This window comes from Citrus sinensis, chromosome 1, assembly GCF_022201045.2.
Source record: "Citrus sinensis cultivar Valencia sweet orange chromosome 1, DVS_A1.0, whole genome shotgun sequence".
In the NCBI taxonomy this organism is placed as follows: domain Eukaryota; kingdom Viridiplantae; phylum Streptophyta; class Magnoliopsida; order Sapindales; family Rutaceae; genus Citrus; species Citrus sinensis.
This window is the reverse complement of record NC_068556.1, coordinates 20,056,618-20,073,338: the sequence shown is the minus strand read 5'-3', so window position 1 is coordinate 20,073,338 and position 16,721 is coordinate 20,056,618. Positions and strand designations below refer to the sequence as shown.

At 32.8% G+C, this 16,721-nt stretch overlaps 1 protein-coding gene across 3 annotated transcripts; it reads right to left on the bottom strand.

Moving 5' to 3' along the window:
- Positions 1-10,726: 10,726 nt before the first annotated feature.
- LOC107178425 (uncharacterized) lies at positions 10,727-13,656 on the bottom strand. Of its 3 annotated transcripts, none has more exons than XM_052433013.1 (4): positions 12,443-13,656; positions 11,629-12,152; positions 11,249-11,486; positions 10,727-10,996 (listed from the first exon to the last, which is right to left on the bottom strand). In XM_052433013.1, exons 1-4 carry the CDS (start codon positions 13,197-13,199, stop codon positions 10,782-10,784), a joined length of 1,734 nt encoding a protein of 577 aa, XP_052288973.1. In that variant the 5' UTR covers positions 13,200-13,656; the 3' UTR covers positions 10,727-10,781. The 3 variants fall into 3 exon arrangements, with proteins under 3 accessions (XP_052288973.1, XP_052288918.1, XP_052288954.1); XM_052432994.1 differs by having other exon boundaries at positions 10,764-10,996; positions 11,079-11,486; XM_052432958.1 differs by having other exon boundaries at positions 10,727-11,486; positions 12,443-13,655.
- Between the last annotated feature and the right edge of the window lie 3,065 nt (positions 13,657-16,721).

Below are 16,721 nucleotides of genomic sequence, written 5' to 3'. Positions count from 1 at the left end.
CAATTGACTTCCAAGGTGTCAATGGACCTTTACAACAAGAGATTATCCCCAATCTCTTAACCCAAGTGTATCCCAACACTTACAACCTCTCAAGGATAAATATTACAAATGAATTTTCTCTCACACAATGTGTTTGATTACAAGTGAAAGCTCAATGTGTGAATGAATGAGATAAATACAAGGATTTAAAGCTCAATTATTCTCAATATTTTGCTCAATGATGATCGTTGGAATTCCTCTTGTTTGAATTGGATTGAGCTTATTTATAGTTGGAGCTAAAAACTAGCTGTTATTGACTTTCTGCACACTGTCGGATCGCCGTTAATTAGATGTCGGATCGCCGTTTGACTGGTCAATATGACCGTTGGGCTGATTTTTCAAATTGTCGGATCGCCGTTATCTAGATGTCGGATCGCCGTTTAGGTCCAGAGGCTAATCTTCAATTCTGTTAGATGTCGGCGAGCCGTTTATTAAAATTGTCGGATCGCCGTTTAAGTCCAGAGGCTAATCTTCAATTCTGTTCGATGTCGGCGAGCCGTTATCAATATGTCGGATCGCCGTTTTCTACAGTAACTGCTACAGTGAACTATTTTGTAAAATAACAGTTTGACCCTAAAACTTTGTATAACTGTACTATGACCTAAAGTATTATAAAACTTTACAAATAGGTCCAATTTCAGAATTTTAGAATAATACTTTGTCAATCCCACAACTTTTTGAAATTATGACTTCGCCCAAACTTTTTGAAATAACAGAATGACCCAAAAACATTTAAATAGTTTCAAATAGGTCCAAAACCAAAATTTCAAGCAATACTTGTTTATTTCAAAGTTTTCAAAATTCTTTCAATTAAACCATAAACTTTGAAAAACAACCAATTTCATAAAATCATTTTTCCATTAAATATGAAACATTTATAATGTGAAAGTAATGATTTATTTAAAAAGAATAAAAACAATTAGTTTTATAAAATCATTTTTCCATTAAATATAAAACATTTATAATGTGAAAATAATGATTTACTTAAAAAGAATATTAAATAATTTGAGCTTAAAAGATCAATCATTCTTAATCTTATTTGTTATCATCAAAATCAACATTATGGAAACATATATGTTAACACTAGCACCATTAGAGAAGAAACTCAGTCCATCATCAGAATCACCGCCAAAACTTGAGCTTAAATCATTACCCAACACTTTAGAATATGCATTCTTTGGAGAAGAAAGTACTCTGCTAGTAATCATTTCATTATCCCTAAATAACAAATAAAAAGATAAGTTGTTGGAAGTTTTAAAAGAGCACAAATGAGCATTTAGATGGACCATAGCCGACATAAAATTATAAACTCAGGAGACTTCATGCATTACATTCACATTGACATTCATCTTGATGAAAATGCTAAACCTACCATGGAAATGCAACGTCGGTTGAACCCTAACATGAAAGAAGTTGTTAGAACTGAAGTCCTTAAACTGTAAGACGCATGTATCATTTACCTTATTTCTGATAGTTCATGCGCCAGTCCTGTGCAAGTTGTCCCCAAAAAGTCAGGAGTCACAGTAGGTACCAGTGCTGATAATGAATTGATACCCACTAGAGTGACTACAGGGTGACGCGTATGCATTGATTATAGAAAGTTGAATTCTGTCTCACGTAAATGCCATTTTGTTTTATCATTTTTATCAATAAAATGCTTGATAGATTAGTGGGTCATGAATTTTATTGCTTTCTAGATGACTACTCAGGATATAATCATATTCCCATAGCACCAAAAGGTCAATTTCACTTGTCCTTTTGGCACTTTTGCATATAGAAGGATGTCATTTGGATTATGTAATGCACCTTCTACATTTTAACGATGTATGTTAAACATTTTTTCTAATATGGTTGAACGATTCTTCGAAGTCTTTATGAATGACTTTTTTATCTTTGGTGATTCATTCGATCAATATTGACATCATCTAACACTAGTTCTGCAGAGATGTATAGAGAAGAATTTGGTCTTAAATTAGGAGAAGTGTTATTTTATGGTAAAATAAGATATTTTTTTCGGTCACATCATTTCGAGCAAAGGTATTAAGGTTGATAAAGTCAATGTGGATCTCATTTCCAATCTTCCTCCACCTAAAATAGTCAGAGAAATAAGATCTTTACTTAGGCATATTGATTTTTATAGACGTTTCATTAAAGATTTTAGCAAAGTTTCTAGATCTTTATGTAATCTACTTGCTAAGGATGTAATTTTGTCTTTGATGATTCATATCTTGTGATATTTGAAAAACTAAAGCAGTTGTTGACATCACCACTCATCATTCTGCCCCCAAACTGGAACTTACCATTTGAGCTCATGTGATATGCATCTGATTATACAGTAGGAACAATATTAGAACAAAGAGCTGATCGAATTCCCCATGTCATTTACTATGCTAGTATGACATTTAATGATGCACAATTAAACTATTCAACCACTGAAAAAGAAATACTAATAGTAGTGTTTGCATTAGAGAAATTTCGATCTTATCTTATTGGTTTAAAATGTGTTCACAGATCATGCTGCTCTGAAATATATTCTCACAAAGAAAGATATAAAATCTAGACTAATTCGTTGGGTGTTATTTTTGCAGAAATTTGACTTTGAATTCAAAGTTAAGAAAGACACAAAAAATGTTGTGGCATACCATCTCTCTTGTCTCAATTTTGACACAATTATAAAACTATTACCATGGAATGAATAATTTTCAGATGAACAATTGATGAGTGTAGAAGTATTTCTATAGTATGCTGATATAGTTCACTATCTTGTTACAGGTCAACTTCCAGAACATTGGACAAAGCGAGACAAAACCATTTTTTTTTTGTGAAAATAAAGAATTTCTTTTGAGATGACTTCCATATGTTCAAGTATTGTGCAGATCAAATTGTTATACGATGTATCCTAGAAAGTGAATTTCAAAATATTCTTTCATTCTGTCATGAACAAGCTTGTAGAGGCCATTTCAGCTCTAAGAAACAATTACTAAAGTTTTAAAATGTAGTTTCTATTGGCCAATTGTGTTTCGAGATGCTTACATTTTTTGCTCTTCATGTGATAGGTGTCAACGGATAAAGAACGTTACAAGAAGGAATATAGTGGTTGATATTTTTTATATATGTGGTATCGACTTTATGGGACCCTTTCCCCATTCTTTTGGGTATCAATACATATTGTTTGTTGTTGACTATTTATTGAAATGAGTAGAAGTAATTTCATGTAGAACCAATGATCACAAGGTGGTGATATGATATTTGAAAAGCAACATTGTTTTACGCTTTGGATTCTTTCGAGTAATAATTAGTAATGATGGTGCCCACTTTTGTAACAAATCATTCAAAACTCTTTTGACAAAGTATTCCATCACTCACAAAGTGGCAATCCCATATCATTCATAAACTAGTGGCCAAGTTGAGATCTCTAATCGAGAAATAAAGCACATTTTAGAAAAGACGGTGAGACGAAACAGAAACGATTGGTCATTGAGACTCGATGATACATTATGGGCATATAAAACGACTTTCAAGACCCTGATTGGGATGTCACCCTATAGGCTAATGTATGGAAAAGCTTGCCACCTATGTGTGGGACTCAGGCATTGTGCGTATTGGGCCATCAAGAAATTCATCTGTGACATGCAGCAAGCTAGCTCAGAAAGAAGATTACAGCTAACAGAACTTGAAGAAATTCGCAATAATGCATACAAAAATGCCAAGATTTACAAGCAGCGAATGAAAGTCTTTCATGACAAGTAAATTATGAGAAAATATTTCACCCCAGGTCAGAAAATATTTTTATTCAATTCTCGCTTACACCTATTCCCAAGTAACTTATACTCTCGATGGTCTGACCCTTTATTGTTCACACTATTTTTCCACATGGAGTAGTTGAATTTAAGAATCCAAAGAACGGTGTCACCTTTAAAGTTAATGGTCAAAGATTAAAGCCATATCTAAAGTACCAATCACATGGAGAGGACATCGAAATAGATTTGAGTGACCCAACAAATTTGAACTAAGATTTTTTTCTTTCTTTTCGGTGATTTAATTTTTTCTTTTCTGTTTTTTTACTATTCTTTTGCTGATTGAAATTATTTTTGCTTAAGTGTGTTTGTTTAACCATTAAGTTTTCTTTTATCACTTTTAATCCTGCGTATTTCAACTAGACAGATCCTCTTGGACCTTCTTAGACAATTTCAACGTGTATAATCTCATCTAAGAGGCCAGATACGATTTTGTAAAACACATCATATTTGGGATCTACGACCACCGAAGTTAGTATCCCATGTTGAGCCTTTCGAAAGACGACTCAGAGAAATTGAGGGAGGTATCCACGACATCCAATTTGAACTTGAGGTAAATTCAATAAGAGGACGATTGTGAAATTAATTTTCTTTGTGTGCTTTAGTTTGTCACCCTGGTTAAGTGGCGGGTAACGGTACTCCGTGATAATCAAAGTCGGTTACTTCAATTTTCTATAATAACTGATATTCTGAGACGAAGGTATAGAAAAAAACGCGATTTTAGCAAAGCTTCACAATCGATTTTCTTCACATTCTAAGAATGCCCTCCTTATAATCGATTTCTTTCACAACTACCTATAAATATCCTTTTATTTCACTGTTGTTTTATCATTTGCATTCTTGTCTCTAATAATCTTATTTTATCATTGTTTTCTTTTTCTTTTTATTATTTCCTTTTTCACTCTTGAGTCATTTGCTTTACGCGTTAATTGACACAGACATGCTACCTCATACACAGCTGTGAACCATTGTCACCAAGATTCTTAAATATGATTTTTTAAGTATTTATAAATTTTTTTTTGAGAAGTATCCCAATGGCAATTACTTGCAATAAATAATTCAAGAACATCTGTGTGCTCTCTGGGTTTAACTACGACAAATATAAAGAGTTCGTTAAGGCAGTCATAGATCTTGGTTGAAGTATAGCAGAAAGAAAATTACATTTGGTATATGGAGGAGGTGACCGAGAGTTATCAAAACTGGTTTTAGAAGCTGTTTATATAAGAGGGAGTCAAGTGTTAGGCATTATTCCAAGAACCCTAAAACCTTTGGGCTGTTAGTCTGACTCACCAACTGGAGAAGAGTTAGTTATCTTAGGTATGTAAGAAAGAATAACTGAAATACTAAATCATGCTAATGCTTTTATTTTCTTACCAGGAGATCTTGCAACTCTAAAGGCACTAATCACATTAGCATCTTGGGCACATTTGAACATTCATCAGAAACTCATCGATTTGTTAAATGTCAATAACGTTTATGATGACTTTATCAGATTTCTTAACCATGCAATAAAAAACAATTTCATTCTTTTCACAGTGAAATTTTTTTTATTTGTGCTCGAACTGCTAATGAGCTACTTGATCTGTTATAAGCTTATAGACCAAAGCCAGATCCCAGGACTTTTGTATTGGAGTGGCCAACTAATGATGGTAGTAGTAGCCGCAGTAAGAAGTGTGTTGTGATTTTTCTAATTTAATTGTTATTGGTGTCAATGTGCAAGTGTATACAATAAGTAATATAATAATGAGTATTTAAGATCGTCTTTACAGAGATTGGAGTTATAGGAATTGTTATAGCAATCTCAACAATACAACCTATGTGCTAAGTTAAAATAAAATAATTACTATAGATTAATAATTAAAGAATAAGAAAATGCAAATAACAAAGGTTCAATAAATAAAATGCTCACTTCAATCACAAGGAAAAAGTCTATATGAGATAGAGTAGTTGAATGATCAAACTCACTTAATGGTATTGACTATTTTTCTCATGTTAAGGTCAGTTGCTGCAATATTTTCTATAGCACTGGGCAGAAACCTTATTTATCCTCAGTTGTCGTATGTTGGATATCTTATATCTTTATGCAACCTAACAATAACCAATTATTATGCCAACATAAGATATAACATTACACATCTAGGTTCTCTTTATCCTGCAAGGTGAATTCCTATCTTTAGTTCATCACCAATTTTAAATCAAGCCAAGCATGACCCTTTTTAGATTTAAGTTAACTTAACCAGGAAACTCAATTTAAGACCAACTATTGCTCTAATATGTTCTATTAAGAGAGGCCATTTCGTGGCTCTTTTTTAACTTGTATCATAAAATGAGTGGTCAGCCAAAATAATGGTTATGAATAAATACTATCAAAGCAAAATGCTATAGCAAACATGTAGCAACATATATAATCAGTCAAGGAACCATTAAGTTTATTTGTCACTCAACTACAAGTGAAATCAGTTCATAACTTGCGAAAGAAAGATAAACAATAACGTCTTAACCATCAAGTACATCTTCATGCTTAAAGAACAAGTAAGAAACAAGACAAGAATGAGACAAGTTGACTCCCAATTACTATCTGCAGAATTGTCACTAGAGCCAGCCTGCTTCTTTCTTTTGAATTCCGTTTTTTTCTTACTTTTCTTTCAGTTTTTACTTTCTAATAACGGCTCTCTTTCTTTTGCATGTGTGCTTTTTTTATAATCACAAATTCAAGTAAATGAAAGCTTAGAGGGCGTATTTTTTTCCAGATTAGGAAACTGCAGATTCACAATCTGTTAAGTGGCTCGCGCAAAATCGTTTCTATAAATGCTCTAGGATTGCTATAGTAATGGTTGCTACAGCATCTGCATTATTTCAGATTTACTTCAAGTCTTCTACAACCATGTTCTTTTGTCCTTTTTGTCAGCCCATTGCCACAACATCTTTTCGATGAAGTTCAGGTTTCCACTTATCTATAATTAAGCACATGCTTTAAGCACACAATTATTCGAAATCAAACAAATTTTATTTAAAATTAAACTAAGATAGATGTTGATGCAAACCATCATTAAAATGCACTAAAACACATTATTTACTCTATAAATAATCTTGATTTAAGCCTAAACGTGCAATGATAACTTTCATTGCTTAGAGTTATCAAAGTGCAAATTAGATTTAACTCTCCACTTGTAAATATTTTCTTCTGTGTTGCAGCACCCAGATGATGCCTTCTAAACTCTACTTAATTCCTTTAAAACATTAAGGATAATATTTCATTTTGGTTAGGGGAGGGAATAATTGACAATTGTGGAATGTCTCAATCATGATGAAGTTTTTATTGATTTTTGTTGTAGCGACTAATCGTGGCTAAATGTTTTAGTCGAAGATGACTGAATATAAAGTGTAGTGACTATACAAATGCATCTTCTTAGTTTGAAAGTTAAAAAAAAAATTTGTATGATCTTTTAACATTGGATGACATGATGACTTTCAAATTTTAGTATTTGTGTTATCTTTGGTCTTGAGTTATGTTACATCATGTTTGCTACTCTACATGTTGATGTCGAAGACAAATATGAGTTGCTTGAAGGAATGCACATGTTAGAATAAATTCCAAGTGAGTTTTTTAGCCTGTCATTTTTCTTGAAGAGTAACCATTTTTGCCCATTTTTCATACAACATAGCAGTTTATTATTTTATACATGATCTCTAGATTTCCTGTGAGTCAACCCTCTAAAAAAAATGTGTGTTGCTACATCTGAAGGTCCATTTAACTAGTAAATATGGAAGGTTATTTAGAGCCTCAAAAGACGGTGGAAAGACTATCTTTGACCTGTTTGAGCCTTTCTGGCTATCCCTTTTGTGAAATATCTATAATTAACGCTTTTGAGCCTTTTATATATATAAAAAATAATATACTTTTCCTTGTCAACTTATCATCTTAACCCACTCCGATTTGGAATATTACCCAATGTCATACAAGTTCCATAACCTATTTATGTTTGAAAAAAATATAAATAGTTATTTTGTTCAGTAAAATTGTGCCATACCAAAAAAAAATTAGTTAAAAAATCATAATAATAAATAAGCAAAATGTACCTTGTAGTATCCAAAAGATCTCTACTTTTTCTCAAACATATATTTTGTTTTCCCTATTTTTCCTCCTTTGTTAACCATGTCCCTAGCCTACGTTACATCCTAATAAAAGTCATTCTTAATTTTAGAGAACTATAGTCTGAAGTAAAAACTAGTTATATGAGCTAAATAGATGTAATGGTGCATAAAAAATGAATACATTAGTTTGACCAACATTTTGTTTGACTCAAGATTGTATTATTTCTAAATTGTGGGCATATTTATTTTATTTTGGTGAGAGTGTGTGATATTATTTCTTTATTATTTTCTCTCAATTTACAATTCATTTGAGTGACTATTTTTATTGGGTTTAATTTCTTTGTGAGAGTGTCACTACTACCGGTGAGATTTTGGATTTTGACATGTCATTCTTGAAAGTGGCTTGATTATTGTAGTTGTAACAAAGTCTACTAGACTGATTCATGTGGAAGGTTGATGTAAGGGTGATATTTCTTTAGGTTAGAGATAATGCTTATACTTTTATTAGATTGCTATTATTAGTTTGATTGAATAAACACGACTGTTTAAAAAAAATTCATTTTGGGTTTAAATTTTGTTTTCACTCAATTAAGTAGGGACTAGCAACAAGCTGGTTGGGAGGTGTATTGAGTGTTAGAAAGTGTATATTTATAAAGGAGAAAATCATCATTTTACACTCCAACTCTTACTAACATTCTTACTTTTATGTATTGAAGTCATTTGTGATTTAATTATGTGTGTTTTTATTATAATTAAGTATTTTATGTATTTCAGGGGCATCATAGTCATTTCACAATGAACGAGATATTAGATAGCAAAACGGACATCAATTTTGGACTTAGGACAATCGAAAACTTAGGAGGAGCATAAAAGGATAAACGACATTGTTCACATGTACGGACCGATGATGTGACATTGACTGATGATGTGGCACTGACCGATGACATGGCAGCATTCGATTGGATGAATGATGTGGCATAGATTGCTTATGTGGCATTGACCGATGATGTGTCACGATCCTATTAGACTAAAATGCTGATGTGGCGTTGACCGGTGACGTGGCAGTATGCTAGTGGACTGAAAAATGTGCGTACGATACATGCATATACACAGAATGATAGCCCTGATGATGTATTCTATTCAATCATAACTTGCCACGTGTCACAATCCTGAGTGTCCAAATTGTTTTAATTCGATGGGCATAATTTACACATTGTATCTATAAATAGGGGGCTCCCCTCCCCTAATTTGGCAATCCTGAATTGATTTTTGAGCTCTATTTTCTGTAGTTCATTGTCTATCTTATATTTTCTACGTATTTTAATAAATTTTCATTTTACCCCTAGTTCAATTATGAGTAGCTAATTTTCTTTCAAGCTTGGGTTGAAGGTGAAGTCTCAATATGTTCTATGGGCTTAATTTGGTAAATTTACTTTCTCTTCCGCTCTGATTTATGTAGATGTTTTGACTTTTCATTGACAGATGGTAATAATCTTGTCTACATATTGCGCTAGTATCACTGTCTCTCTAGTGTAAGGTTATTATCATTTGGCATGATAAGTATTTAGCACCATATTTATTTGAGTGAGGTTTGCGAGGAGTGGAAACCTCACTCATGATTTAATTGACACTAATAAGGAATATTAAGCTTATGGTGCATGTTGAGTGTAGATCTCGAGACACAAGTGCTTCATTTTAATAGTTTTCACTTTAATTTTTTTTCCGCCATTCTAATTTAAATTCTAAGATAATTTAGATCACTTACACCAAAAATTCAACCATTCACTTAGAAAATTAACTCTACACGCAATTAAAATTCACCTCCTCGTGGGATCGACACTCGTCATCATTGATATATTCTATAATAGATTCGTGCACTTGCGAGTTCATTAAAATTTGCACAACACGGCGCAGTAAATTAAATGAGCTAACTCGGGGATCATATGGGTACATACAATAGTGACAACAATAATTAGGCATGTAATTAAACTAGCCAAATTATTTAATTTCAAATCTAATCAACTAAAAGATTGGAATCGACCTCCATAATTGCATGCTATCTAGGATAGTGTTCTCGAATAATAATTTGACCCATGCCACATTGATTTCTTTACTGTATAATCCTTTATACCACATCGTTAATTAAATCGATATCTCAACTGTTCAATCAATTTAATTACATCTTATTCTTTGATACTTACTAGTTTTCTCTAATGATCATTTTCAACATACTAAAGATGTTGACACACTTTGCCCAGAGAATTCTATGATCAAGTGGCGAAAACCCATCAAGAGATGTGTTGTATAAATTCTATATTGTTAATCTATAACTTCAATGCTCATAATTGCTCCCACCAAGATATTGGGTAATCTTGACTACAAGTGTGTGTCGTGCCCATTAGTAACTCAAATGGAATAATAATTACAATTATGAAATTATAACTAACTCAAGATTAAGATTACAATAATATCAATGCCTATGATATTTAATACGTCTGACAGTTATTACAAAGTTAATTAAATCTCATATGTCATCTTGTTCAATGTAGTCGTACTACATCAATAAATTCATACATGATTAAGATAAATCATTCAATGAATTTATTACAGTCTATACTTAAATAAAGTGTCCAACTTTATTTATCAACTGCGAACTTAATTTATTTAATCATAAGATAACTTGTATTTATGTCTTCTATGAATCCACATGGTAATCACATAAATATATATAATATGATTAAATGAATTTTACTCAAAATATTAATACAACTAAGATACTTGAATAAAATACCTCACTTATTTTATTAATAAAAAAAAATATTGATTACAATTAAATAAATACATATACTTTTAAAAATCATATTTTCCCAACAATTCAAATATATGAATGGAAATTCGTTGAAACTCCTCCCTAATTTCTTGTAGCCTGCGGACCAGGAATCTCATCACTGCCCTTATTAATGACAAAGGTATGGTATAATGGTAGCTGCAGAAGACGGAGCCGCCAGTGATGATGGAAACGATAACTGCAAGTACTTTGGCACTATGAAGCACTGAATATGTGCCTGTAAGAAAAGCGAAAACCATAAAAAACAAGGCTAACTGAGTCATTCCTCGGCTAATTTTCCATAGAATAAAGTCCAAAACCTTGTCCTCTAGCAATGACAGGTCAAGGTGGATGAAAACGGCAATTGTGGACAAAATCATGGCTACCGAATTGAATATAACAAACGCTTGGAAAGAACTGCTTTTTGTTAGAACTGCGGCACCCTGATCTGGACCAATTTCATTAATGTAACCACCAGGCATGGTAATACCTGCTGTGAATGTAACAGTTGCTATAAGTGCTGCCACTACTAGCTGGGATTCCTTGGCTTTGTTGACATATTGCGCCAACTCCTCGTATATTGATGATGACTTTTCTTTTCTGTCATTGTTCTTCTTGTCTTCAATGCTAGTATTACTAAATTGTTCCTTTCTTTCCCCATTTCCAAAGACTATATGTCGCCGGCACCGGAAACGGTTAAGTCTATTCAAGCACCACATAAACAGCCTCTGCAACAATATATGTTGTACATTTTGAAACAATTGTTATGAACAGTAAACAATCAATTTCCTAATTCTGGAGTCGGTGAGTAAAAATAACTAATAAGGACACAAAAATTAAAAATATAGATTATTATGTTGTCTGTCTTACCTCGTTCGGCCCAAAAAGCAACTTGTCTGAACAGATTATGTCTTCAGCGCTACAGTTGTGATGATTGAATGCGAGCCTGTCCACTTTCGGGTGACAAACGAAAGACTGTATAAAAGAACCAGAAACAGCGTGTTCTAGGAGAGGTGTGTTTCCGTCATCATTTTTCTCGTTTACAAGGTTTCCAAGCGACGGGCTTTTTAAAAGCAATTCGACTGTCCTTCTACTTCCGCTATGCAGGGCAAAGTGAAAAACATTCCACCCTCTGTCATCGACCAGTTCACAAGAACTTGGACAACTCCGTATTAGCTCTTGCATTGTATTTAGTCTGCCCATAAGGGCTGCAAGATGAAGAGGTATCTTTCCCTTATTATTAGCTTTGTAGGCTGCTGATTTATCGGCCTTCAGTAATTCCTTCACCACGTAATGTTTTCCCAAGTATGCAGCCAAGTGAAGTGGAAGCCACCCGTGCTGATCCGGTTTGCTGGTCAGAGTTCCTTTACTAGATAGTAACACTTTTGTCATTTCTACATAAAAGAAAACAAACAAAAATTAAATTGAAAAATGATACAGAGTGACCAAATCTTTGTTCAAAATAATTTTGCATAATAGATTTGGTTGAATTAGAATACCACAGTAAAATTTTTCAATCGGAATTAAGGTGTAGAATAAGTTTACAACGTTGAAAACTGCTCCCAGATTTTAATCCGGCACCTAAAGTTGACAAGCATAATTTATTTTGATTCTTGTATGTTCAAAATGAGAAATGTTTAAAGCAGAAAAGGTTGACAATTAATCAAATAACAGCAGCTTTTACCCGTATCTTCGCAAAATGCTGCTGCGTGCGAAGCCGTTCTTCCCATTGGTCCATGGTCAGCTGGTGATTTGCAAGTCGATATAATATCTTCCACAACATTTATGTAACCCCTCTCCGCAGCCAGGTACAGTGGGGTCTCCCCGGCATTATTGGCATCATATGGTAAACTAGGGTCTTCTTTGGTCAACATCTTCACCACATCAACTTGATTGTAACGCACCGCCTCGTGCAAGGCTGTGTCTTTGGCTTCATTCGTCGTCCCCAGCATCAGCCTCGCGGCTTCAACACCTTTCTCGGGGTCGTTCTGGTGGGGTTTTTTGCACTCGGCAATCAGATCCTTCACTATATCAGCATGCCCGTGCCTGGCCGCGATGTGCAGCAGAGTTTCCCCTTTGGTGTTGGCCTTCAGTAATAGACCGGGACACATTTCTAAAATACCTCTCACAAAATGTTCTGATGATGATGATTGCTTTTTTAAAGTACTCATCATCATCCAAAGGCTGCTTTTTAGCTCGTTATTAGGCCTCATTGTTTGATCAGGTCGGGCTGTGATGTGGACGTGGAGGATTGTGTTCTCGTTCGGAGTCAATATTTGGTCAAGCATCTGTGCGTGTGCTCTGAATTGATCGGTATGGCCTTCTACGGCAGCCTTGTAAAGAGAATCCATCAACTCGAAATTCTTTTCTCGGACACTTGGTAGTCCTGCCCGGCGTGTCTCAGCATTCTGGTTATCAGAACCTGAAAGTGACGACGACATTTTGCTGGTGATGTGATGTGGTCCCCCAAATAGAAATGGGAAGGAAGTGTTTGTGAAAGATAGGATTTTCTTTTTTTTTTTCTGTTTCCAAAATGGAGATGGCTATTGGCTACGGTGCTGCTAAGTGCGCTTACCAATTTATAGATAAAAATGGGTTACATGCGCGTACGAGTCCGGTCCTACAGGGAAATTCATCCTCGTCCAGTAGATTAAATATTAGGCTATACTAATCACTGTTTTCTGAAGACCTGCAAAATGTATGGGAACTTTCCTGTTTTCTGAAGACCTGCAGTTAATATGACCGAACAAATGCGTAGGCACTTTCGTTGAAAGAGCAATTAAAGGAAAATTCATCCTCGTCCAGTAAATTAAAGATTATGTTATACTAATCAGCTCTTTTCTAAGGAGCTGGCTACGTTACAGAAACTGTATGTAACAGAAACTGAAATGACAAGCGAATAAATTAGATGCTGCCATGTGTCGGAACGCGTGGCAAATTGACCGGTAATTATCCGGCTAAAAGAAAACCTGCGAACTTCTATTGCTTGGGTAAGGATTAATTTCATACTTACCCCATTATTATTATTAATCGTTAGCACACACTAAGTTTGATGTAAGCCATCAACCCCACCCCAAAATAGTCAAATTGTTGTCCGACGCGGTTAAGTTCAATTACTGGCCATTTCTAACTAGCACAAAGACATTGTTGCCCTTCATTAAACATTAGGTCAATGTAAAAAAATAAACATAAATTTATTTTTATAAAAACTAAGATTTATGTAAATAGATAGAAATTTATTTTTTAAAAATAAAATTTAGAAAATCAATATTGTAATTAATGAATAAAATTATATTTTATGTCATATGAATATACGGGTAAATTCATGCTCAAATATACTGGCAAAGCATCTTTTTATTTTTATTCTTCTTTTTATGGTCAAAGGATGTTTTAGAGAAAAAAATATGTTGACTAAAGATAAACTTTAGTTGGTTAGTAAACAAGTTCATTTTTTTAAATAGTAAATGAGTCAAATTTGATTTTAGAACTTTTTTGTTAAAAAAAATCTGACTACTAAATAAACATAAATTTGATTTCACTAAATAAAAAAATTTAATTACTGAATAAAAAATAAATTTGATTACTAAATAAAAAAAATCTAATTACTAAATAAAAATAAATTTGATTTTACTAAATATTCGTATATTACTATAAAAATTGACAAGTTATAAGAGATATTTTACCTAATCAATTTAATTCAATTAAGGCATGATAGTTTTTTAATTCAATAGTAGAAAAGTTAACGGATTGAGTGTGTGGTTTTACCTAAAAACTTAATGGGTGCATATTAATATTTGTCAAAACATTTGGGTGTGCTATGTACATGGAAATAAACCTTTATAAATGTTAAAAACGGTTGCCCATGATTAATTTCTATTCTGACCTTTAATCCCAACCATCCAATTACAGTTTCTAGATCCAGCGAATAAAAAATGCATGGCCGTTGCGTACAGTTTCTGTAACGGGAATCGACTAGCTTACAGAATCTGCAAGCTACAGACTGCAGCATCAGCCGTTGGATGTGGTTGGATGTGGAGTGAGAAATTAAACAAATAAAAAATGGGATGGTGGGATGATGGGAGATGTTAGGTATAGAATCTGTACCATAGGCAGGTCCGTTTTCTAAAGTCTGTTCTGCCATTTTATAAGCAAAATAGTTTATTTATCATTTTTTTCTTTTTTAATTAACTCGCATATTTATTGAAGTTTGAAACTTAAGGTATAACAAAGTCCATTTTTTATCAATAGAGATAGACCTTGACTTCAAGAACATGTCCACAATAAAATTACTTCATTAATTTTTTTAATTAATTAACACCTTTAACCATGGGCGGATCTAGAAATTAATTCACACGGGACGACATCATAATAAAAAATAATTTATAAAATTGAAACCAATATTAAATTTTATTTATAAAATTACCCCACCCAAAGATAAGTTTCCCAAAAATTAATAGGAAATTTATTTTTGAGTGGGCCATTAGCCCCACACCCTTGATCGGCTCCTACATTTATTCCCTTACCACACTTGAATTTAAAATCAAATGATTTGTCAAAATAAAGTTACTTGAAATCATTCAACCATGCTTCATTAATTAAAAGTAACTTCATTAGTTAAGAATATTACCTATACCTTAAGCGTGTGCTTAATGATATGCAAGATTCAATAAATGATTCTGGTTCTTACTCATTTTTTTAGGGTTATTATTATTTAATTACTTTAGATTATAAAATATCAAATGACTGTAAGAAGTGTTGGTGTCTATCATTTTATATCAAATTTACAATATCTTTTGTAAAATCTTTATTTTATTATATTTTTATTTTCTGCTATTAGTTGACCAATATTGACTAACAAAATATTAATATGCCCTTACTTTAAAAAATTAATTAAATAAAAAACAAAAATAAAGAATCAAACCCAACTGAAGAATGCGTGCCTTCACTTCCAAAACTTGTTATGCTCCAATTGGGAAAAAGAAGGAAAAAAAAAATGCTTGTGATTAAGTATCCTCCTTTTGTGCTAAATTGCTAATCTTGATATCAAATTGAAACCGCCAGTACTAAAACTTGAAGATGGCAAATTGAAACTGCCATTAAAGCTTGAAGATCAATATGCTTTCCGTCAATCTTAATTTCTATTTCGTCACAATCCTTCAAACTCATAATAATAAATCCATCATTCCATAACCAAATCAAACTCAGCAACTGGAAAAAAAAAATCTCAAAGAAATATTATATAAAATCCACTTCCAAATATATCACTTATCCGTGAGATAAGTTATAAAAACCTAATAAATTTTCCTCACCCACGGCTGCTATCAAAATCCCTCCGATTCTTCCTTTAGATGACACCCATCAATGCCAATGCATGGCCTGTACCCATTCAAAAATTCCAATAATTATTCAAAGATGGTGGGTCACTATTTGAGGAAAAAAATGAAGAAGAAGAAGGAGATGATGATGTTAGATATTCGGGATTCAAGATTTTTTTTTCTTTCATTTGTTTTTTAACGATAATGACTACACCGCCTTTGTAATATAAAATTATAATACAATTTATCTTAGTTTTGAATGTAAAGACATTTTGACCCCTTTAATGTGAACATGACTTTCAACTCACGACAAAAATAAACAAAAATAATTTTTTTAAAAAATATAATAATAAAATGATGAGCATGACTACATCTTATAATAATTTCATATTTTATAATTTTAAAAGTAGTCCAAATATAATAATTCTTTTTCTTAATATCTTAAAAAGCTTAATCGATTTTTAATCTTTAATTTTTTAAAAAATTTAAATTAGATAACTAGTTAAATAAACTTTTTGAAAATCATAGGAATAGGGCCAATAGGCTGAGGTCATTCCTTTCACGTGCTTGAGAAAATTGTACTCTTTTCACATGCTCTGAAAAGCACTTGAGAAGATAGGACCTTGCTACGTTACAGATTCTGTATGT